At 46.5% G+C, this 25,656-nt stretch overlaps 2 protein-coding genes across 2 annotated transcripts in view; one reads left to right on the top strand and one right to left on the bottom strand.

Annotated features, from left to right (window-relative positions):
• Positions 1–11,715, top strand: part of WIPF3 (WAS/WASL interacting protein family member 3) — a 90,581-nt gene extending 78,866 nt beyond the window's left edge. The window contains exons 8-9 of the mRNA XM_022584272.3: positions 7,238–7,314; positions 9,488–11,715. Of these exons, the coding sequence (XP_022439980.2) occupies positions 7,238–7,314; positions 9,488–9,511 (101 nt within the window). The 3' untranslated portion in view covers positions 9,512–11,715. The remainder of the gene's footprint in view (positions 1–7,237; positions 7,315–9,487) is intronic.
• Positions 11,716–17,166: 5,451 nt separating this feature from the next.
• Positions 17,167–25,656, bottom strand: part of SCRN1 (secernin 1) — a 54,671-nt gene continuing 46,181 nt past the window's right edge. Inside the window, exons 7-8 of the mRNA XM_022584299.3 lie at positions 20,729–20,909; positions 17,167–18,628 (exon numbers count right to left, since the gene is read on the bottom strand). Coding sequence (XP_022440007.1) covers positions 18,470–18,628; positions 20,729–20,909 — 340 coding nt within the window. The 3' untranslated portion in view covers positions 17,167–18,469. The remainder of the gene's footprint in view (positions 18,629–20,728; positions 20,910–25,656) is intronic.

Raw genomic sequence — 25,656 nt, 5'->3', positions numbered from 1 at the left:
GCACTGCAGTAACTTTAACAGCTCTTGGTGGTTCATGCCGTAAAATCAAAGGATTAGATGTCCCAAGACTGAGAGAATCAGAAGACAACGCCAGTGCCAGGGTGTGTCTTTCCGCCCTTGTGGAGGGCAGTTAGGCAGTAAGGACCTCTGCCCTGGTGTGCTTACCTTATCCACGCCTGACTATTACCGGTGACTACACCCCTGCTTATGGCCTTCCCTGATGACCACTACAGATAAAGTAACAGCACTTCCTGTCCTATCACTTTTGCTCTCTTTATGCTGCCTTATCGTTTTCTTCAAGGCATCTATCACCTCCTGACATGTTATATATTTACCTGTCTTCCCCTGTACAGTATAAGGACAGCATCCATTTTTATTCACTGGTCTACCATCAGCTCCTGGCCTGAGGCCAGGCACACAGACACTCAGTAACCACTTGTTGAATTAATAATTAACAATATCCACACATATCTACATTGCTAAACCGTTTACAGAAGAAATTTGAAAACAGCACAAATATCCAACAATAAATAAATTAAATAAATTAGTGCAGAGCCACAGAATGGAATGTTCTGCATCTGTTATAATAGCGCTGTTGAATATTTAGTGACATGGGAAAATGCCAATGCTACCTTGAGAAAACAAAACAAAAAAACCTGGTATACCAAAATTACATTAAATACAACCTAAATTTAATTTTAAAAAGAAAATATTTCATGAATTTATATGGAGAGGGAAAAGTGGACCAAATAAAGGAAAGAGAGAAGAGGCTAGAAATATATCCAGTACAGTGTTAAGAGTGGTTAACCCTCACTGGTGGAATGCTGGGTGATTTTTATTTTCCTTATGCTTCACTATTTTGTCCAAGTGTTCTATAATAAATATATATTACTTTTAATAAGCGTTAAAACTAATTTTAAAATTCCAAATTATTGACAGAGAGACTGTGATTAGCGCACCCCTGGTCTGAGTGCCCCGCGGTGTGTAGGGTGACAATGTAACTTCTCTACAAGGGGGACGTGGGTCCCTCAGGCCAACGTCAACTATGGCAGTGACAGCAAGGAAGGAGAGGAAAGGCCAGATAAGCAATTTCTGAGGCGTAGCCCTGGCAGATACTAGAATTATCATTTCCAATGAAACCCGTCATTTCCTTTAGTTAGAGACTGTGAGAGGCTTCCAGCATTAGAACAGGGAAGGCCCTATGAGGTTTTCCAGCCCAGCTCCTTCAGGTCGGGCTGAAATAACCGAGGTAGAAGTAGGGTGATCTGCCTCTGGTCACAGCTGGTGGCAAAGCCGGGGCTTGAGGTGAGGTTCTTTGTTTCATGTCACCTAAGAGAACCCCAGGCTTGTTCTTTTTTTTTAATTTTTTTTTCAGATCCATGAACTTTATTTATTTATTTTTTTACATCTTTATTGGAGTATAATTGCTTTACAATGCTGTGTTAGTTTCTGCTTTATAACAAAGTGAATTAGTTATACATATATATATGTTCCCATATCTCTTCCCTCTTGTGTCTCCCTCCCTCCCACCCTCCCTATCCCACCCCTCTAGGTGGTCACAAAGCACCAAGCTGATCTCCCTGTGCTATGCAGCTGCTTCCCACTAGCTATCTATTTTATGTTTGGTAGTGTATATATGTCCATGCCACTCTCTCGCTTTGTCACAGCTTACCCTTCCCCCTCCCCATATCCTCAAGTCCATTCTCTAGTAGGTCTGTGTCTTTATTCCTGTCTTACCCCTAGGTTCTTCACGACATTTTTTTTTTCTTAAATTCCATATATATGTGTTAGCATACAGTATTTGTCTTTCTCTTTCTGACTTACTTCACTCTGTATGACAGACTCTAGGTCCATCCACCTCATTACAAATAGCTCAATTTCATTTCTTTTTATGGCTGAGTAATATTCCATTGTATATATGTGCCACATCTTCTTATCCATTCATCTAATGATGGACACTTAGGTTGTTTCCATCTCCAGGCTATTTTAAATAGAGCTGCAGTGAACATTTTGGTACATGACTTTTTGAATTATGGTTTTCTCAGGGTGTATGCCCAGTAGTGGGATTGCTGGGTCATATGGTAGTTCTATTTGTAGTTTTTTAAGGAACCTCCATACTGTTCTCCATAGTGGCTGTACCAATTCACATTCCCACCAGCAGTGCAAGAGGGTTCCCTTTTCTCCACACCCTCTCCAGCATTTATTGTTTCTAGATTTTTTGATGATGGCCATTCTGACTGGTGTGAGATGATATCTCATTGTAGTTTTGATTTGCATTTCTCTAATGATTAATGATGTTGAGCATTCTTTCATGTGTTTGTTGGCAGTCTGTATATCTTCTTTGGAGAAATGTCTATTTAGCTCTTCTGCCCATTTTTGGATTGGGTTGTTTGTTTTTTTTGTTATTGAGCCGCATGAGCTGCTTATAAATTTTGGAGATTAATCCTTTGTCAGTTGCTTCATTTGCAAATATTTTCTCCCATTCTGAGGGTTGTCTTTTGGTCTTGTTTATGGTTTCTTTTGCTGTGCAAAAGCTTTGAAGTTTCATTAGGTCCCATTTGTTTATTTTTGTTTTTATTTCCATTTCTCTAGGAGGTGGGTCAGAAAGGATCTTGCTGTGATTTATGTCATAGAGTGTTCTGCCTATGTTTTCCTCTAAGAGTTTGATAGTTTCTGGCCTTACATTTAGGTCTTTAATCCATTTTGAGCTGATTTTTGTGTATGGTGTTAGGCAGTGATCTAATCTCATACTTTTACATGTACCTGTCCAGTTTTCCCAGCACCACTTATTGAAGAGGCTGTCCTTCCTCCACTGTACATTCCTGCCTCCTTTATCAAAGATAAGGTGACCAGGGCTTCCCTGGTGGCGCAGTGGTTGAGGGTCCGCCTGCCGATGCAGGGGACACAGGTTCGTGCCCCGGTCTGGGAGGATCCCACATGCCGCGGAGTGGCTGGGCCCGTGAGCCATGGCTGCTGAGCCTGTGCGTCCGGAGCCTGTGCTCCGCAATGGGAGAGGCCACAGCAGTGAGAGGCCCGCGTACCGCAAAAAAAAAAAAGAAAGATAAAGTGACCATATGTGCATGGGTTTATCTCTGGGCTTTCTATCCTGTCCCATTGATCTATCTTTCTGTTTTTGTGCCAGTACCATACTGTCTTGATTGCTGTAGCTTTGTAGTATAGTCTGAAGTCAGGGAGCCTGATTCCTCCAGCTTTTTTTTTTTTGTTCTCAAGATTGCTTTGGCTATTCGGGGTCTTTTGTGTTTCCATACAAATTGTGAAATTATTTGTTCTAGTTCTGTGAAAAATGCCAGTGGTAGTTTGATAGGGATTGCATTGAATCTGTAGATTGCTTTGGGTAGTAGAGTCATTTTCACAATGTGGATTCTTCCAATCCAAGAACATGGTGTATCTCTCCATCTATTTGTATCATCTTTAATTTCTTTCATCAGTGTCTTATAATTTTCTGCATAGAGGTCTTTTGTCTCCTTAGGTAGGTTTATTCCTAGATATTTTATTCTTTTTGTTGCAATGGTAGATGAGAGTGTTTTCTTGATTTCACTTTCAGATTTTTTATCATTGGTGTATAGGAATACCAGAGATTTCTGTGCATTAATTTTGTATCCTGCTACTTTACCAAATTCATTGATTAGCTCTAGTAGTTTTCTGGTAGCATCTTTAGGATTCTCTATGTATAGTATCATGTTGGCTGCCCAAAATACTGGAACAGCATAGAACCAATCCAAGGGTATGTTCCACGCCTTCTTGAGCGAGGAGTCTCCATGCAGAGGCCTAGGAAGACCCCACTACATGCCCTAGGCTCACTTGAGAGGAAAGGATGAACTTGACATTAGAAAGGGAGCTACCAACAGAACTCAGTGGCTCTGTATTGAAAAGGGAAAATGATGATTCCATGTTCCTTTTTAAAGTTCAAATCAACATCTTTCTGGATAAATATATTTTTTAACAGAATCTTTTTATTATTTTTATAAGATATAAAAACAACTACTCCCATCAATAGCAATACAAGGTTTAACATTTTAACCAGATTTTCTCAGGCCTTTTTCAGATACCCTTAGTAGCTAATTATTTTGTCTACCCGTTCTGTAAACAATCATCACACAACATACAGAACCCTGGGGAAGACTGCTGAGGGCACCCTCACTCTGGCCCAGCCCATGTATTCATCCCCGCACTGAAATCCGCACTGAAATCACCTAGTAACAACATTCTCCTCTGTTTTTCAACCGTTTCCTGTCTGTTGCGCTGCTTTGGGGATGGGAAGGGAAGCAGAAATTACCGTTCCACTTAATGTCTGTGTCATACAGTTAGCGTTGCCAGTGAAATGTTCCCAGTCACAGAGAATTGTGCTTTTGATTCCATCTGACCATCTGCCTTTCTTGTCGTGGTCTGGCCAGCATTCCTTCTCTGCACGTGAGGCCGGTGTATGCAGCGTCCCATTTGTCTCAGGTACACAGCTTGGTTCTCTGCACCATACCTACCACTCTCCACCTTATGCCATGTGGGCCCTACCTTAGAGAGAGACCGAGTTGGCCCAGAGATGACGGTTAGATGTGCTTCTCCTAGGAGTCCACTTTCTCCTCACCCAGCCCCTGGAATTGTACTCCAAGACTGGGAGGGGATCCTGGGAGACCCAGCTTTGATGGCCAACCAAGTTCGTAAATCCTTTCTGGGTGTTTTCCAAGCCCTGTAGTATTCAGCCTCTTGTTGGTTGGCTACAGAACGGATTTTTTTTTTTCTTTTTTGACCTGAAAATATGTCTGTGTCTGAGAAAAGGTACAAGCCTGGCTTGGTTTACAAGTGACAAAAAATAAAGTTGGAAACCAGCGTGGCCCTCATGCCTCTGCTCCTCCAGCCCAAGCACAGACTTTCTTCTTTAAGCCCCACAGTTTAGCGAAGTCTTTCCTATCCGGCTGCTCTGTAGCCAGCAGCTTCTGCAACACAGTGTGTTGATAACTGGGGGAAGAGGTGCCATCTGGTTACTAGGGGGCAGCAGCAGCGGTCCCTTGGGCTGCTCTGCATGCAGTAGATGCGTGTGACTGGATAGAGATGGGAAAGAGATTTCTTACTGTGCGCCGTGGTACCAAAAGTTTGAAAACCACCATTTTAGCGAATCTGAAATACTCTTCTGTGGGCAAACAGCCCATGTGAGGGACTGTTTCAAGCAGAAGGGCTCTACAGTTTAATTCTAAGAGATTCTAGTGGCATCTCGTAAGGGAATACCCCCCAAGGAGATATTTGGATTAAAAGCATCCTGGGTAACCCTGGCAACTCTCAGCCACACATTCTAGCAGCAGTGAAATTTCTTTTACAACAAGGTGCAGAGTTTTCCTTTCTGTTTTAAGAAGAAATTGATTCTCCTTAGCTCTGTTGTTTCCAGTCGTATTTATGAAAACTAGTGGGCACTGCTTACCTATGGAGAAGCCTGTTTCATTGCCCAGTCGTTCTCCAAGTGGGGGATTTTGCCCCCCAGGGGATATTCAGCACTGTCTGGAGACCTTTTTTGTTGATACAAATGGTCTGGGGCACGTACTAGTGGCGTCTAGCGGGTAAAGACCAGGGATGCTGTGAAACTGCTTACAGCACACAGGCAGCACCCCACAACAAAGAATTTTCCAGCCCCAAATGTCAGTAGAGCCAAGTTAAGAAACCCTGGTCTAGAGGAAGGCTTTTCTGTAGTAGACTGGAGTTTCGTAAATCTAAGAACAATAGTGTCAAGGCCATACTGCCGCGTGGAATTCGGTCAGGGGCTGTTTATCAGTGTCTCTTTACTTTTTGCTCAGTTGTAAATCTGACTAAAAACCTAGTACTCCCTATGCCATTGGTCCAAAAATATCTTCATCCTAGAACAAGTGCACTCGGTAATTTTAAAAGTATTTTAATGAAAATTATAGTGTCCATTGGATTAATGTTTTGTAAGGTGCAGAGACCCTTCTATGTGGCAGTTCATTTAAAAAACTATATCTTACCATAACAGATTCTTAAGATGACTTATATGCCCATTGTAGAAAACTTGAAGAGTATTTTTAAGAGTTTTTAAAAAGCAGTAAATCCCAAAGGAATCAATTCAGTATATTATTTACATTTTTTAAATGGATTTTTTAAAATAGTTGACATCTTGCTATGTATACAGTTTCTAGCCTGCTTTTTTGTCCTACATTTCAAACATCACCCCAAATTATTTGAGCCTTTGTAAACATTCAGATGGCTTCTTGGTGCTCCATCATACGATAATGAACCCTAGATTTCCTAAACACTGTTGTTGAATACAGGTTATTATCAGCTTTTCACTATCATAAATAATCTGGGATTGATATTTCTGCTTTTCATGTTGCTTTGTAAGTAGCACAGCAACGTGAATTGTTGGGAAGGCTTTGGGACATGGTTATTTAATTCCTAGCCTGTGACAGAAGCAGACAGAAAAGTCTTGTACCAAATGCAGCAGAGGAGACACAGGGACACCATTTGGATCACCTGACTCACAGGAAAAGTTCTGGAATTCCTAGGAATGTGGATTTAAAACTTGGCTAGACCAACCAAACCATGTATCTACATGTACACACGTCTATGTAAGTAAATGTCAAAAAGAAAAACAAAGCTGGAGGGATAAACAGCAGACTTTTAGCAGAGGCAACTCCGGGATAATTAATCGGGATTAGAGAGAAGGGCAGGCAGAGAGGAAGCACTTGAGGGGGTATTTTTTCCCTATTATCTTTTCTATATTCTTTGAATTCTTAATTATGAGAATATATTCATATGTGACTTGTGTAATATTTAAACCTAGTATGTTTTAGAGAGTGAGTTGGATCCTCATGGAACAGGGTCTGAGCTATGTCAGCACACACTTTCACTCCTTTTTTAAGCAACCCTAGCACGACACCGGCACATTTGGGGCCAGGACACACGAGCGAGTCTGCAGCTGATCCTGTGTTCAGAGCTGAGAAGCTCGCACCTGCATTTAGATGAGAGGCCTTCACCACTTGTTCTCCTCCCAGCTCAGTGGACGTGACGCCTCTGTATCCACAGTGTGTGACATAGAGGCAGTGGGTTAGAAACGCACAGTCTAGGGCCAGGAGCCCGAGGGTTTCAGGTTGACCGACTTACATTACCCTTGGTTCCTGTACCATTGCCCTAAGTGCCGGTTTAGCCAGACTTTCTCCATGAAGCACATAGCCGGCCCTGGGCCAGCAGATGGTGGGATGGTTCCTGTGTCTTTCAGGCCGCACACCTGGTCCCTGGCTCCACACTGAGGCGGCCGGCCAGAGCTCCGATGACATCAAAGGCAGAAATACTCAGGTAACACGGCCCTCAGGTCTCTTGAGTGTGAAACTGGGAAACCTCAGGGAGCACAGAAATGTTGAGGGTGTGCTTTCCTCTGAACAGCCTCCCGTTTTTCCTCAGGGAAAGCCATAGGGGTACCTTTGTTTCCAGCTGGGATGAAACACAATTTCAAAACCTGAAGAGTGAAAGGGGGGGAGCTTCTCTGGAATCACCACCACACACAGAAGCAGCTTTGGCAACACAGAACCCGTTGGGAATCACTCTGCAACCATCACCCCGTTCGCTCCCATCATTCTTCCCTCGTTACCGTGGCCTGAGAAGCCTGAGAGGAGAGCTCTGTAACATGTATAAAACATAATTTGGTGTTCTCTCTCGTCTATAGAATACATGGTTTCTCATAGCACCCTGGGGATTTTTCTCCCATCGACATTATCATTTACTTATTTTTTTAATTTTTACTTTATTTTATTTTTGGCCACACTGCACAGCATGTGGGATATTAGTTCCCTGACCAGGGATTGAGCCCATGCCCTCTGCAGCGGAAGCACGGTGTCTTAACCACTGGACTGCCAGAGAAGTCCCCAACATTATCATTTCTTTTGACCAGATGTAGCCACAAATTTTGCTGGTGGCTAGAGGAAGGCTGTGGGGAGGGGATCGGGGGAACCAGAGGGGTGCTTGTGTCATAATTATGAGTCTTTGAAGAAATGCCCTCGTGCTCACACGAGGCAACTTGGACACAGTGTTTTTCTAACCTGGGCAGAGATGACATCTCTCACCACAGACGACAGGGTCTCATCTTTAAAGGCCCTTCGTTTCTTTGAAAACATGCATTCCGTCCACCCTGGCCTCCTCCTGTTTCACAGTGCCATGTAACAAAAGGGGTGGCCTGCTGTTAGATCAGAACCTCAAGGAAAGGGATGTGAGAAAGAAGGAACTTAGGTTACCGGAAGTGGGGATGAGCTCCCTGAAGGACAAGCACCCCTCCCCTTTCTCACCATGGCTAATCCAAGAATTGCAATAACCATTCTCAGATGACTGTAGGTTCAACACTGGGTGTATGATTGCAGTTCAGAGAAAGTATGTATACAGAGGAAAAAAGAAGACAGGAAAAATATACACAGAATTGTTCACAGGCATTCACTCTGCCAGCTGATGGCTGATTTTGACTTCTTAGGGGGCATTTCTGCAATTTCTGAATGTTCCATAATAAATACATTACTCCTGTGATCAGAAAGATATAGTAATAATCAAAATAATATCTCCTACATTATATAGCTCTTTATATAGTTTAGATAACTTGCATATGTTATTTCACTTGCTCCTTTTAGCAACTCTGTGGTATAAGCTGGAGAAATACCTTTAATGCAAACTTTTTTCATATGAGAAAACCAAGCTCCAAAAGGTTAAGGAACTCACCCAAGGTCAAGGTCACGTTCGCAGACCTCTGACTCCTCGTCCAGTGCTCCTTCCACTGTACCTCACTGCTTTGCCTGGCATGTTAGAATTGACAGGACAGGAGTCACCCTCACCTTCAGACGTGGCAAGCACGATGGGACATTATGCACGGTCTGGTCCCTGACCTCATGGCAGGCACACATCTAAATCCCTGAGCCCATAAAGTCTAGTCAAGGATGAATTGTTAAGTCTCTCTTGGGCATCCCATTGTCAAGAAGATCTTCTTTATGTCTAGCTGGACACCATCTTAATTCATTTTCATTTCAGTGAGGCAAAATCGCCCAGAGAAATCACGGGGTTCCAGACATGGTGAACAGCACCCTGGGGGTGCTCTTCTTTTATGGGTACAGAGCCCAAGTGATCCGTGCAAGGCTGGGAGCTCTGAAATCTGAAAGCCTGGGACCCTTTCTCTGTTTTCCGTTGCCTTGTCTTGGGATTGCCACCAAGTTCTTTGCTTTTCTTCAGCTTCCCGTCAAGTGAGTCTGCTGGTGCTTGATCCCTTAAATGTTTTTGATGGGATTAGGTCGCCACCTGCCACAAGCTACACTTTTCATTCCTTTTCCACCCATGACCTCCTGGGTGAAAATAAGCACCTTACGTATGATGGGACCATCAGACCCTGGCAGCCTTGCACGCAGGAGGGACAGCTTCACTGCCCGGCCCCGGAGTGTGTCATTTATGTGCTGCGAGTCCTCTGACCCCACCTGATAACACTGTCGTGTTTCCACAGTTATCGCTGAAGACACTCCGGTGAGAAGACAGATGAAGCCAACGTCCTGTGAGCCACCTGGGGGTCCATATGGCGGGGTGGACATCCCCAGGAGAATGTCAGACCTCACCCTTCTCAAGTTGTAATTCAGTTGACATACAGGCTCTGCATGGAGCATTTATTTATTGTAAATACGTGATTTGCACAGGCTTTAAATCAGTATTATAGTCGATTTTTATTTGAGTAATTTACAAAACACACACATCATTTCTCCATTGTTTAAAATGCATCTTGGCATTCATCTGTCAGCACAGATGACAGCCCTGTCCCCACCACAGAGTGTCCATTCCATGACTGTAAATACGCGTGCAGGCTGGCCCTCCCTAGATTCGGAACCATTTTTAGAAGACTCCTTAGTTTCCCAAAGTCATAGTATCTACAACAGCTTCTTACTGGCATGATTTTCTAGTCTCATCACACAAACTGCAAAATCAAACCAGATAATGCCTTATAAATGACGCGGCTCACAGAGAGCGATGTGTCGCCACACCCAGACGATGCCACACGGCCTCCAGTGAACGAGATGCCATGTCTCGTTCCCGTCTTGCAGTACAGGGATTCTTTTGCTTCCTAATGTAAACATAACACAAGTCAAAGGCAAGAGCGGGCTTGGCCTCTCCAAGGCCAACCACAGGGCCCCTTTTGTATCTGAATGATCCTGCAAGTAGCCAATGCTCTTACTGTTTACACTGCCCCTCGTGCCCAAGTCTGCATGACGTTCCTCCTGTCCCTCCAAGTTCCCAGCCTCATCCTGGCAGACGAGGTGAGCTGTATGAGATTTCAGTATTTTCCCTGCAAGTTAGAAACCTGTGTAAGTCATCACGAGTAAATTCCTAATTCTGTCTCAGAGCTCTTTTTTTTCCTCCCCTGAGTGCAGGGTTTTCGTGAAAAACATGACACGGAAAGTATAGACTGAAATGTATTCTGAAATATCTGCATGAAATATCAGTGCCCCACGCCCACCCTTAGGGAACCTGGAGCCACCCATCAGGCAAATCCTAGCTGCCTTCTGAGCCCAAGAGAACCTAATTGGTCTGAGAGTCCCCCAGTCCCTGTGGTGGCACCTCTCTAGGTGGGGAGAAGTGTGTGAGTTCAGCCAGCCCTGACTGTGGACCGGCTCAGGACTGGCTGGGACCTGTCCTCTCACACCCTTTTTCTGGAGCTGGCAAGGGAATGGCAGTATGTTTTTGCTTGCTGCATGACCCCATCCTTGGTGGAAAAGCTGTGACAGAGGAAGGAGAGAAAATAGGAGGAAACAGACTGATCCCTCGTCTGTGCTCAGAATAGCTGCAGATTAAAGGAAATCAGGGAGGCAGAAGTGGGAAGAGCAGTGAAAAATAAGTTGCCTTTGAAATAGCCCACTCATGCACTCACACCTCAAGGATGTAATGCCCGGAACACGCCATCCACGAAAGGTAGCCGTTAGGAGTGTTTTGGCAAACATGATGATACACCCACCTAGCTGCTGTCTGGAGTGGAGACTAAGATGGTGTCCTCCATCATTGTTATGCTTTCTCATTCCAGACAGAAGCCACTGAGCGAGGTCAAGTTCCCTTCCCTGGGGAATAAATCATGCCAAGTTGTAACAGCTAAATCAATGGAAAAGAAGCTTTTGCAGGTCATCAGCTATGGGCATACCTGATTTGTTTTTTTGGTTCTGCAAGGTTTCCAGAAGGTCAGAACTTCTGTTTATTACAGTATCCGCTCCACCTCTCTCTCAGGTGTACGGAATAATTACAAGGGTTTTACTGATCATGATTAAGGAGGTGCTAGACCAAGGCTGTTCCACCTTCAGAGTAGACTGCCTGCCCTGATGAGGTGTTTACACATCAATGTTCTGCACCGCTGGGATGGAAATTCAAAATAAAACCATTCAAGGACAGAGGGAAGGAATGAGGAGAAACCAAAAATTGCAATTAGGGAGAAATTTCAGGAACCTGGGATCACATCCCTCCTCCAGACCCATCACTGAATTCTCACCCTTTGACCTCTCGCGGTGCCAGCCTCCGGCGGGACAAACCCTTCACCCCTAGACCACAAACTCAAATGTAGCGCCCCTCCCATCCTCGCGTATTCTTGCTGGCGCTGTGGTCTGTGACTCCCGCAGTGTTTCACGTGTATTTTATATTTATTGATGTTCCCTCTGCAGATTCATTTCTTTGTACCCAATAAACTTTAATAAGTGGGAACGCTTCTAGCCATTCACTCGTTAAAGCCTATCGATGGTCACCAGCACCAACGCTTTTGTAGCTAACTAAACAAATGGGTATTTGGGAAAACCAACCAAGGGAAAAACTTTCTCAAATGCATTCTGTGAAAAGTAGATAACACTGTATTTACTCAGTTTTATTAAAATCAAATGGGCAGAGTATTGTTTACAAATTACGCTGACTTGTGTTAAAATGGAACCGCTTTCAACCTAAAGTGCACTTAGCACTGCCACCTCAACTAAGCAAACCCTCAAAAACTCTCCTATATGGAGCAGTAATCATCTCCATTATAGTATCTTCAGGTACAGGGGAGATGAGGTTTACCTGATAGGTAAGTTGGCTTAAGGGAAAACATGGATCTGAATCTCGATTTTGCATCTTACAAGTTTAGGGAAGTAACAATTTTAGCCAGTCTATGCCTCAGTTTCCTCATCTGTAAAATGGGGGCATAGATATGTATCTAAACATATAGTGGTGAAGATGGAGTAACATAACCCCTGGGCTAGCCTTTAACCCTGGGGTCATAGGAGACCAAGGTATCGGTGCACGCATGTGCGCACACGCGTGCGCACACACACACACGCACACACACACACACACACACTCTCTAGGGTACAAGCGGTTTGTTTATTATACATTCAGTCACACACAGAGCTCTCGCTGGCTGCATTCCAGGCATTCCATTCAGATATTCACTGAGCTGCTCAGATCACTAGCTCTGCTGTTGGGTAACAAGGAGAGAGCAGTAATTAAAGTTCATAGATGCTCCTGAAATAAATCTCATCTAGAAAGTAATTTCAAAGTTAGCTGCTACACACTTTGCAACTGAATTAGTTAAGGACCTGACTTGTTTTATCTGCTGTTTTATTAGTAGAGGCACAGATAAGCTTTTTCATGACCAAAAGGGCCCATCTGATTGGAGGAAAAAAAGCAATGGCCCAAGATAATCGACAAAGTGGAGGATGGACTTTAAAGCCATTGACTGTAGAGGTATGTGAAGTGGCCATAGTTCTAGGCACCCCTGATGGAGTTCCGGGTGGGAGAGGTGGTGCCTAGAGGGGCGAGGGGAGCAACTTAATGGGACGGGCTATGGACTCCAGAAGCATGTTCTAGGTTCTCAGACTGTGCCCCAGGAGGCTTGGCATCCTTCACGAACCTGCTCTGTTATGAACTGAATTGTGTCCTCCAAAAATTCATATTTTGAAGTCCTAACCCCATACCTCAGAAAGTAGTCTTATTTGGGAATAGAGTTGCAGATGTAAGTTCAGATGAGGTCCTACTGAAGTAGGGTGGACGCCTAATCCACCCTATATGACTGGTGTCCTTATAAAAAGGGGAAGTTTGGACACAGACACATACACAGGGAGGATGCTATATGAAGATGAAAAGAGAGATTAGGGTGATGCTTCTGCAAGCCAAGAAATGCTGACGATTGCCAGCAAACCACCAGAAGCTAGGTGGGACAGAATCTCCCTCACAGCCCTCAGGAGGAACCAACCCTGCCAACACCTTGATCTTGGACTTCTAGCCTCCAGGACTGTGAGATAATAAATCCCTGTTGTTTAAGCAACCCAGTTTGTGGTCCTTTGTTATGGCAGCCCTAGCAAACAGATACATCCTGTGTTACCTTGGAGCTTTGCAGGAGTTTACAGTTTGTGAAAAAAGGAGCTGAGAAAAAAGTTTAAAGAGTCAGCAGTTCCTTGTCATGTAAGTGGGGCCATCATCTACTCTGACCTTGACACAGGTCACGTTGCCGGTAACTAAGTCCTATTTTCATGAACAAGACATTCATTTGCATTTTGCCTGTCACGTGGAGACAAAATCATGGAAGCAATCTGGCATTTCTAGGTCACAAGAGTGGGAAGAGCTGGCTTTTTTCTTAAGTGGCACCCTTTCCTCTAGTGGAGCTTCTGTGGCTTTAAAATAAAGATGCTCGGCATAGATGGCACCGGCCATTCTGATGATTTTTTAAAATTTGGTAAAATAAACATAAAATTTACCATTTTTAAGGGTACAGATCAGTCGTGTTAAGTACGTTCACAGTGTTGTATGACCAGTCTCCAGAACTCTTTTACCATCTTGCAAAACTTAAACTCTGTACCCCTTAAACAGTAACTCCCCATTCCCCTTCCCCCCTAGCCCCTGGCAACCACCATTCTACTTTCTGCCTCTATGAGACTGACTACTCTGGGTACCCCATAAAAGTGGAATCGAATAATATTTGACTTTTTGAGAGTGGCTTATTTCACTTAGCATAATGTCCTCAAGGTTCACTTATGTTGTAGCATGTGTCAGAACTTCCTTCCTTTTTAAGGCTGTATATTCCGTTGCTTGGATATACTACATTTTGTTTATCCATTCATTCATTGACGGAGACTTGGCTTGCTTCCACCTTTTGCTTATTGTAAATAATGCTGGTATGAACATGGGTGTAAAAATATCTGAGACTCTGCCTTCAGTTCTTCTGGGTATATACTCAAAAGTAGAATTGCTGGCTTATGTGCTGATTCTATTTTTAATTCTTTGAGGAACCTCCACACTGTTTTCCATACCAGCTGTGCCATTTTATATTCCCATCAACAGTGCACAAGGGTTACGAACTCTCCATATCCTCACCAACACTTTTCTGTTTTTTTTTTATAGTAACCATCCGGATGGGTGTGAGGTGGTATATCATGGCTTTGTGTTTATTTTTAAAGAGTGAATTTATCCACAGAATGGATAAATGGAGAAAACGCTGAACGGTTTGGTCTTCCGAAGATGCCAGTCATAAAATATATCCCCCTTCATACATTTTCTATGTTGTGGCCAATGCCCACATCTATTAGTGAAACACAAGATAGAAGAGGCCAAGAGACATTAATTTCAGTATTTTTTTATTGTATGCTTGATGTATTTAGAGACAATTCCAAGGGCAAGCACTGGTTGGGGAAGTTATCTGGTTTGTAGATATGTGTACAAAAGGCTATTAAGACTACACGGTCAGTTCCCACTGCAGGAAGCAGAAAGGTTTTCCTTTTTATTATTCCCTGCCCCTAGCGTTTTCCAGCTCACACATCTGACTTCTCACAACATGACTGCAAACGTGTACGTATTCATCCCCACGAGAAATCGGCATGTGACATCTCGGGATGTTTGGATTCAATCAGGTAAAGCACATTTGACACAAACCATAGGAGGGGAAGTTGGGACCTAGGACCCTATGGAATGAAATGCCAGGGCTACAGGGAAGCACAGGCACTGCTGGGTCAGCTGGTGCACGTGACCTGCCGCCCCTCCCCCTCCACACGAGAAAGGCCAGCTCAGTGGGTTCTCCTCCCTCCTTCCTCCCAAAAGCTGAGAGCTCAGCTGAAGACCTTCCCCAGAAATGACTTGACTGCTCCTCAGTCAAGAATGCAGTTAGTGCATTCATGACAGACACACTGGTCCCACCTGGCTTTCCTGCTGGGCTGGGCAGAGCTGTGTAACACCTGGACCCATGTGGGATGACATCAGGAAGCAAAGTACTTTGCCTGGTTGATAATTATTTTTTATACCTAATAATCCACCCAACAGTGAAGGAACTTCACTGCTAATATCTAATAGGCATACACCTTCTCTATTAGACAGCTTATAAGAAAGACTCTTTCTAACAATAACACTGTCTTATGTTATTGGGCACTAAAGAATTACCATAATTTCAAGTATATCCTTATTCTACCTAAAATTCCAAACCACCTCCAAGGATGAAAGAGTACTACTTCTGCTTTGCTAATTTACTTTTATTGGAGCTTCTGCCCCTCCTCAGAGTATGAGTGGTAAATCCCAGCTACTAGCCAAGACTAACTAGCTTATGTTTGATTATGGGGCGCGGGGATAGGGGAGAGATCCTGTCCTTCACGGCCACGCCTTCTTTCTGCACAAGGCATACACAGCCCCCTCCCCCTCCCCCAGGTCTTAATGGATACACAAATGGTATTTTAGGAAGCTATTTACACACCAACCTTTAAACATTATTTCCATAGTTCATCTTGAATATTCATTTTCCCCATACTGCCTTTAGAAAAGCAATCCCTGGTCAAGAAATCGTCCGTGTAATGATAAGCACTTTTCAAAAGCTGAGTCTGTTAGGAGCATTTAAAACAAACATCCCCCCAGCAATGGCGTACTCAAAATCCAGCTACATGTTTCAAGCTGTTAATATGTCACTAGAAGTGAGTATAGCCACATCAGCAGGCTCTTTGCTCTCTTCTTGTCTTTCCCCTCGCCTCCCAATGCACAAAGAGTCTGTCCACCGCTATTACTCAGGTTTTAACTGTACATAGAACATCTCTGTACAGCCTGATGGAAGCATCCCAGCCCCTTTTAACTTCTGCCACGAAAAGGACTGCCACACCCTCTAGTGGTAAGACAGTGGCATCACAATCGTGATGTATAGCGTCAGCCAAGACATCTCTCAGAGCTGGCCCTTCTTTGGGTTGCTGGAATAAGGTCAATGTCCCTAACAGAAGTGGCCATTATGTTTCCCACTACACAATGGCTGAGTAATAGCATAAGTCTGGCTGGGTTATCCGTGACCTTTGCTTGGCCCGTAATAATGAAAGCAGGCCTCTGGTGTAATTTATTCTCACTAGACTTCTTTTGGTCAAACCCCTAATCACCCTGGGTATCTCAGACATGCCAGGTCTGATGAAATGTTTCCATAATAGGGGGAGAGGATTCCACATGGTGAAATTTTAGAGTGGCTTTCTGCACTATCTTGTTTTAAATAACCACTCAGCAGGTGGGCTTGGGAGGGGATGAGGTACATATGTCACCCCCAAGCCTCACCCTTCCCCACTCAGCAGCTGTAGACAGATGCTGCGCCACCTAAGAGGCCACCCTAAGTTCACCCACAGTGAGAGCCCAGGCCAAACCCCGACAAAACTCAGCAACCACAGGCCACCGTGAACAGCTGCTGTTAACTTTGTCAGCACAAATATTCCTCCCATCTCTCACCAGTTGTAGTTAGTGACTTTACACACAGAATTTGCAAAACTGCTGGGCAGAAAGCTCACGGTGCTCTTATGCTTACACCCTTACAGGGGAGTTGGTAGAAAAAAGGATTTGTTCCAGTAAAACCTGTGACCCTCAGGGTCCACGTCTGTGTATGGGGCCCAAGCCCCTTCCAGCTCTCACGGCATATGATACACTGCAGCTGACAAGGAGTCACTAACTTGAAGTCACTTCCAAGACTACTGACACTCACAGTGTTTCCATTTGGAAAGGCCTGCCGGTGATGAAGGTGATTAGGCCCACATGGTACAGGTGAGGCTGCATAATGAAGCCGCTGTCCTCCCTCCCACTGCGGTATTAACACACACACTTCTCAGCATCTCTGCCCCCTTCCGTGTTAAGAGTGGTGGAGAGTTTCAGTGGCTGGAAGTAAGCCCCCCCCCGCCGCCCCCACCAGCACCTGCCCACTTCAGCTACCGGTCTGAAGGCAGCTAATGGGCCATGCAGGGCGAGAGGAATAAAGGGAAGGACTAGGGAAAGCCAAGTGCTTCCTCCACAGCTTTGGGGGATATAACAGTCTGGGTAGGAAGGGCGGGGGTGGGACTGTCACCGTGGAGCCGAATGCTTCTCCATCCATCTGTCCCCTTCCTGCCCTCTGTCTTCCCCGTGCTGGGCCCATCTGGTCTCCCTCACATGCTTTCCTGGGCTCTGCTGGTAAGTCAAATCCTTCATGTGCCCACACATGGGAAACAAATCAGTTTAATTAAAGTCTCTGCTGAGATAATGGAGTGGCTGCTCAGATTCCAGCTACTTCAACTGTAATCTAAACAGCCAGGAATTTCTCCTTTCTTTCCCTCATTAGCTGAGAAATTTGCCGCTTCGTGGGGTGGAGCGTCTGCCACAGGGCCATTTAGTTAATCCTAAACTAGACGGTGGTAACCAGGCCCAGAATCATTTCTAGACATACGCACATCCGTGCGGCACGTGAGCGGCCATGCAGGGAGAGCCCCGTGCCTCACGGGAGAGCCGCGCCGCGATCCAGGGTCGTCACGCACAGCCGCCTCTCAATCTCTACAGTGGGCAGCTTCCAGCTCGCAGGGCACGTGGAAGCTGTCTGCGGGTCCACCGCACACGAGCGCGGTGCACAGGTTCTGTCAGATCACAGGAATCGGGATGGAGCTGGGCCTGGAGAGGAGCCCCCTTTATTCCTTCCCACTTGTTTTATCTCTCAGAAGACACAGCTGGAGACATCCTGCATTACTGGCCTGCGCTCAGCAGAAGGGAGGCCAGGCCAGGATGCCTCCCTTGAGCGCACACACAAGAGCCCTGGGCCAAAGAAATGCCTTTTGTTAACCAGAAAGAAACCACTACCGAGAGAAAGAGTAAGGCTTCAAAAGATTTTGCCTTCCCCTCGAACTCGGCGCAGTGGAGCCTGTCTTTCAAGGCTTGATGGACTCTAGTCCTCCCATGAAAAGGCTAACGTGTCCCTTGTCACTGAAACACAATAAGAGCAGCTTAAAATCCACAGTCATACAATCGCACAACAGGCAAATGGGATACATGTTTACACTGCAGAAGGAGGGGATCTATGTTGCAGAAGAAGGGGGTGTGGTGAGATCCGAGGCAGAACACTAGGGGACAGTGTGACGTTAACACATCTGAACTTTCTCATTTTACTCGGACAGGAGAGCGGTTTGTTTTGCTGGTAATTTAGTAAGGTGGGAAATTTTAAATAAGAAGGGGAAAGGGAATGCTTACTTCACTTAAAGAACTTAATCTCCGTGTCAACACAGTCATAGAAGAGATCTCCCACTTCGGTGGGGTCCAGGGGGTCATTGCTGGTCAGGATTTCCTCCATGGCTTCCAGGCCTTGCTTCTCTAGTTCCAGCATCGTCTTCCTCAGCTTTTGACCTTGCTCCTGAGAAGGACAAAAACAGCGGGCGTCATTACAATGGACACTGAAAGCCCCACGGAGGGCCTGCCCCCCACCCCATTCAATCTGCTCCCCGCGGGACTGCCACGGGGATGGTTCTAAAATGCAGGTGTGGTGATGTCACTGCTCTGCTTGGAGTTCTTGCCTTCAGGATAAAAATCCAGACTGCTGAGTGACGTTGGGAAAGGCCCTTTGAGGCTCCAGCCTGCCTCGCCTTTGCCACGCCTCCCGCATCTCCTTGCTCTTCAGCCAGACCGAATTAGCTGCATTCCTCCAGCCCATGATACTTTCTCGCCACAGCACAGGCAACCCTGCTCCCCTCAACACTCGGTCAGCTTGCGCCCACCTTCAGGCTTCCGTGAACGCCTTTCCTCTAGGCTACCCCCCATCCAATGCCTTTCCTTCTGCCACGGTTGTTCTCTTTCTGTCTTGCGATGGTCTGTCTACTTACCTGTGTCCCCCATTAGACCACGATCTCCCAGGGAAGGAGACCCGGGCTTATCTCTATCCTCCTGCCTGGGACAGAGAAGGCACTCCCAATAATGTCTCTTGAAAGAATAAATGGATCAATGAATAATCACATGGCACGTCTATCCCCGATTTACTTTTTTTTCTGAGGGGGTGACATCTCTTCTTCCAAGTGGCAGTCACTCATTTACATACAGTGGATGACAATGAGAAGCTTTTACTTGCCCAATTAGTCCCAGAACAGAGAAGCCGCTGTCACCACCCATCGACCACTTCCTAGTGCTGCCTTAACTCAAACCAACGGTCATTGCTAAATTTCAAAGTCCACCCAGCCTCATCGGTCTCATCTCTTTGAAATTTTGTGTAGGATACTTCAGAACACACGGCCCTTTCTGCCCCTGCCTTCGTTTGCCAAATATACACAAAACTGTGCACCAGGGAGTGACATGTTCCCCCTGCTCGGGCTTACTGTGATCCACCTAGAAAACACGCACTGTCAACAGGCAGGGAGGGCAGCCCCGGACAGAACTCTGTGAAATGCAGCGGTAGCATTCATGGTTCCAGGGAAATGTCTGGCAGGGAGGGCAGATGTCAAAGAACTGTGACTTTTACACGTCAGAATGGTCATTTCTGGGGCACACAGGAGCAAGGTCTATAAATAGTGAGACTACCCTTCTCAGAGATACTTTCTGAATTCACTTGGATTTACCGCTGTCCTTTCTTGCTACCCTTTTTAGAGAGTCCACCGTGCTGGAGGTAAGAAAATAAGCTCACCCAGTCCACGCAAAAGGCACGCAGCAATTGACCTATAAGATGTCACTTTCTCCAGGACAAACTGGACCCTTACAAGTTGTTAAATAAATGCTTGGGAAGCAGATAAGCATCTAACAACCATGTTCCTTGCTTCTCCCTTCAGCAAAACAGAGGCTTGGATTTTATATGAAAGTCCACCACTAAGGGTTGCTGTGGGCATATACTGAGTGTTTGTCTTGTTTGAATTGATGTCTTGTAACTTTATTAATCAGAACTTTGGGTGGAGGAGGGAGGGCTGCACTTTGAAGAACAGCTATTTTAAGCTAGAAACTTTAAAAAAAAAAAAACCTTTTTTGTATGAAAAAATATACATAACAAAATTTACCATTTTAACCATTTTGAAGTGTACAGTTCAGTGGCATAAAGACATTCACATTGCTGTGCAACCATCACCACCAACCGTCTCCAGAGCTTTGTTAAAAAACAACATGATGGCATCTTTAAAGTGCTCCGTGACGTACACATCTTTACCCCTCAAAGTACACAAAGAATTTTCGACAACAGAAAAGCAGTTCTCCTGACTAGTACTGCATGTTTCTGTTATTTGCAGGTGAACAGTAAGTAAAAGAGGGAGATACTTAGCCCACTGAGTTCTAGAATAACATCAAAAGCAGAGGCTTGGTTTCACTGGGTTGCAAGAGGCTGGGAGGAACAATTACCACCAGCATTCTAGCAGGGGCCCCCGGAGCCTGGGTTTCTGGAAGCGGACTTGCTGGAGAGGAGGAAGATGACGAGCTTGTTCACTGCTGTCCCGCCTCCTTGCTAGGGACCCCGCCCGCACCCGGGGCTCACAGCCAGGCTCACCTCGTCACTCTCCAGGACCGCCCGGGCCCACTCATGGGCCTTGTATAGCTCGTGGCGGCGGTCTGGCTTCTCCTGGAACCGAGGCTCCTTTCTGGCAGGGTCATCGCCTCCGAAACAGGGAGACTGTGCTTTGGGGACGAGTTTTACATCGTCGACAAAGATGAAAGGCTTGAATATGGACCTGGAGAGAAAGGAGAGGTACTTCAGCCAAACCGAGCCTGGGGCTTGAGGACACCAGAGGCTGCCCTTTCCTTCAGCAAACATCTCCTGGGCCAGCTCACGGTGGCAGGCGGGTGCCTGCAGGGAGAGACCCAACTGCATATCTTAGTAACTATTTTAGTAGCACTAACTGCTGTTTATAAGCTGCAAACTCTTCTATTTGCAGCGAGGAGACATCGAAACAGACTGGCTTTGTTCTGGGAAGGCCATTTAGGAGCCCCTTTCAGTCACATGGAAGGAGGCAGATAGACACAGTGTTTTGAGGAAAGGGTGCAATGGGCCACCGATCAGAGCTGGTCTATCTCCACCGTGCTCTGTGGAAAGGGGCCTCCTGGAAAGGCAGGGTCTGAGACCTCAACCTTTTTTTTTAGGTTCTACCTTATCTGAAAATGTTTGGAATATCTCTGACAGACTCAAGGTGGGACAGATTAAGACAGATGACAAAGAAAGAATCCCGGGGCCCCAGAGAGGGCCCACCACAGAGGACAGAAGTCTGGTTGTGTGAGAGTGAGGCTGAGGGGATGGTAGGTGGCTAACGCAAGAACTCTTTGATTCAGCTCTTCTGGCACGAGGGATGTCTTAGGGGACATGACTCTGTGTGTGTGTGTGTGTGCGTGTGCGCGCGCACGCACCTGTGCATACCTGGGGACATTTCAACACATCCCCCCAGATGCGCACACACCCCAAAACAGCCATGTGTCTAAGAAACTGCATCTTGGGATCCCAGGCCAACGGGGTCTGTGGTGACCACAGCTGACAGTAACACTAGAGGGAGAGCGCCTCACTCTCCCTGCTCTGCACCCAGAAAGAACACGGCTGGATCAAAGCAGTCCTCCTGGCAGAGCACAGGCACCTCTGGGCCCCGAGGGTGGCCTGTTTTCAATCACACCACACGGGCACCTGCATTAACAATTGGAGAGAATGAGACACACACCCGCACCCCGTGTGTACGGCTCCGGTTTGGGTTGTTTCCTCTCCTCTTAACTGGTGCCTCCAGTGGGTGAGAAGTGAGCTGGGAGGTTGATTCCCTCAGCCCCGAGATGCCTGGACTTGAGGCGGCCAGAGCAGCCTTGCCACTGTGTCACACAAACATTTTCACTATGCCACAATCTGCAAAGAACTGGAAACCCATGACCTTTGTACCCAAACTGTGTCCTTGGACTTGAGAGTCAGCATCACCCTCAGGCCCCATCCCCCACCCCACCCCCATCCTGCTGAATAGAACCTGCTTGTTAAGGTCCCCAGGGGACTGATGACATCCAAGTCTGAGGAGCATGACCAGAGACCACAGTAACTAGCAGTGACCTCTTGAGTTTGTTCCCTGAGGTTGTCAAGGGAAAAGGGCTCAGGTGAAGAAGACCCTGATCACAGCATGAAAGGTCGGGCTCATCCTAATTTAATTTGAATATTGAAAGCAGTTGCTCCCAAAGCTGGCAAAGTGGGTGGTACAGGTTAAGGATAAGTGCTGTGTTCTGCAGGTGATGCAAACGCAGGAGGCTGGGCCCATCCACCGTGAAGCACAAGGCATGGGCGTGTGGGCGGGACCTAATTCCACAAGGCCAAGTCCTCCCAAGGAACTTCCCTCCCCAAGATGCAGGGGAGCTACCTCATACAGGGGGAACACACATTGCCACTTCCTACGGCCTCCTGAAAATACCTCACTCCTCTTCCCTTCTCCTGAAGGCTGAATGGGTGACCATTGAAAGCGAAAGGAATTAATGCACAATTTTAAAGCGTCTAAAGAATTTTGATTACATGAAGTTGAATTCTCCAATTGGTCATTTGGTTGACTCTGCAAAAGGGCAGTTTGAGGGTTCACTGGCAGGTGGTAATGGATGGGGAGGGAGAGAGGAGAGTGGGAGGGAGGGAGGGAGGGAGGGAAAGAGGTGGAAGAGGGCGGAGTCCGGCATAGAGACATCCAGAACTAACTGCTTCTGTGCCCCTCTGGTCTCTGACAACACAGCAGCCTCACAGCGGGCAAGTGTCCTCTCCTTCAGGGCCCGACAGCACTCGGGGTTTCCTGAAAAGGCAGTGCACACAACACACACGGTGTTCCGGAAGATGTGACCTGCAGCTTCCTTGGCCTGAGCTGAGAGCCCCTGAGTGACACTGGGCCCCGGGCTCCTGCCAAGCACCCCAGAACCTGCACAGTTCACACCTCCTCCCCAGGCCCAGTGCTAGGCAGAAAGGGTCAGAGCCGGGGGATCCCCTGCTCTTGGCCTTGGAGGCGGGGTGGGTGCAGGCTTAGCCATGGCGAGCCGGGGAAACTGCAGTGTCCAGCAGGGCTGCTGAGACCGGGCTGCTGAGGAGATTCCTTGGGACAGGGGTTCTCCCATATTACACCAGCCCCAGGCCACAGATGATGTTCACTCGTGTGATGCTACCCCATACAATCCCCCGCACTGCACCTCTTTTCTCTACCCTTCAAAAGGCCATGTGGGAGTGATGTTTTCATTGGGAAATCTGTCACTCAGTTTCTGGAACCTCAGTGCTTTTCTTACCATGCGGCTCAGAACCATCCCGACACCGGCCCTGTGAGGGAGAAGGATGGCGCTGGTCTTGCTGAGCGACCATCCAGGTCTGCCTGCCTCGTGACAGTGGGGCAGGGAACTGGGCTGGGACTCAGAATGGGGGGGTGTGTCCCCTTGTCACCTTTGACCAACTATGGGGCCCGTCATTTTCCCTCTCTGTCTCTCACTGGACTGAAACGATCTCTACGGTCCCTTTCAACTTCTAAAGCTATTGTGTCATTTCTCTTTCTATGTCATGTGGCCTGTGCACTTGTGTCTTCAAGAAGTTCGTGCTAAGGACAATCATGGTCTTCTGCACCCAATACACAGGATAATAGCAGAGTAAAAATCAGAACCTCTATGTGATGGGACTTCAAACCAGTCCACACTCATTTGAACACCAGTGAGAGTGTCTGGTAGCCCTTCTAAGACAGGAGGGACCATATGTTTAACCCTCCCATCTATCCATTTTAACTTTAAAAATAAATAAGTAAGTAATATGACGAGGTTCCCATAATATTCTAAGGCAGCCAAACCTCTCCAAGAGTTTTTTTTCCAAAGTCTATAAGGAAGTCAGCAACCTCAGCTGCTAAAAACATGAACCATAGATGTGTCTGGTGGTTAAAGGTTTTTTTGAGATTGAATAAATAAAATTACTGCCAATAAGAAACTGCAATAATACTAATATACCAGGGTGTGGGAATTATCTATAACTCAGTCCTGATAATTTCTGTCTACATATCCAGAAAAGGGCAACGTGGATAACTCAGCAGTTTCCAAACGTTCTTATTTCCTGCCAATCCTTACAGAAAATCTCATTAAAAGTCCAAATAGGTGAGAAGATACTCTGACATCTTCCCACACTGAACCTCAGATGGTAGCTTCTTAAATGCCACTTGAGTAAATGTATGCTAATTAATGGCCCAGAAAGAGGAAACGACTTGCCAAGGCCGCACGCCCAGCCAGCAGCAAAGCTGAACTGCCCTCTGGGTCGCGACCACCTCTCCAGGCCCACCCAGCCAGGGCGGTGCCCACTTCACCAGCCATGTGGAGAACCCCCAGAGGAGCCCGTGGGTGGCTCGGATGCAGGCGGGACACAGCTGAGGGAGCTCCGGAAGCTGATTCTGCCCCACCCTCAGAGCTGCCTCACAGACTGACCTTCAGAAAAGCCCCCTAACCCAGAGCTCGCCCTGGTCACCCAGCCCCTCCACGGTGTGGTGTGACACAAATACAGGATGATAGGCCCAAAAGGGGAAGTGCTTCCACCAGCAAAGGTCGGCCCAGTAGCTGGTTAATGAGGAAGTTTAAAGGTAGCTGAGCTACGCTAAGGGGACCCTCGAGCAGGACAATTAAACAAAGAAAGCCATGAGCAACATGAAAGGAAACCCCACCACTGAACCCGTCAGCTCTGAGACAAAGCAAAGGGCCACGGCACACAGTCCGACGACACGAAGCCAGCACGGGCTTGCAAGGTCTGTCTCAGAGTCTGCAGGATTTTAGTCCTGGGTGACACTCTGAGCCACAGCCAAGAAAGGCACTTCACTGGAGGCATCTTTGCCGTCTCCGTCCCTTGTTTCTTTCTAAAACCTTGAGATGGATGCACCAAGCCAGTGTAAAAAATCTGTTTTCCTCTCATTTGTTTCTTCCTTTGTAAGGAAGACGAAATCATCATGAAAGTCTCTAACATTTTACAATATATTTTCAAAGTGCTTTCATTCAATTCTCATGGAATTTCATTCATTCATTCATTCAATATGTGTGTAATGCTGAGATCCAGATACTATTCTAAGTACTAGGGATACAGCAGGGCAGCGGTCCCCAACCTTTTTGGCACCAGGGACTGGCTTCGTGGAAGACAATTTTTCCACGGACGGCGGGGTGTGGGGTGATGGCTCAGGCAGTAATGTGAGGGCTGGGGAGCGGCTGTAAATACAGATGAAGCTTTGCTCGCTCGCCTGCCGCTCACCTCCTGCTGTGCGGCCCGGTTGCTAACAGGCTGCAGACCAGGGGTTGGTTGGGGACCCCTGTAGCAGTGAACAAGGCAGGGCAAAAACTTCTGTGCCATTTCACAGATGAGATGACTGAGGCTCACAGAAGCTAAGTGCTTTGTCCACAGGCACACTCCTAATACGTGCCAGATGGAGAAGTAAATTCAGATCTTCTAAATCTAAAGTCATTTTCCCCCATGACCACTCACCC

Source organism: Delphinapterus leucas, chromosome 9, assembly GCF_059928025.1.
Source record: "Delphinapterus leucas isolate spDelLeu-1000000601 "Yukka" chromosome 9, BTC_Dleu_Yukka2, whole genome shotgun sequence".
Classification (NCBI taxonomy): domain Eukaryota; kingdom Metazoa; phylum Chordata; class Mammalia; order Artiodactyla; family Monodontidae; genus Delphinapterus; species Delphinapterus leucas.
The sequence above is the reverse complement of the archived record's forward strand: the minus strand, read 5'-3'. Positions and strand labels throughout refer to the sequence as shown.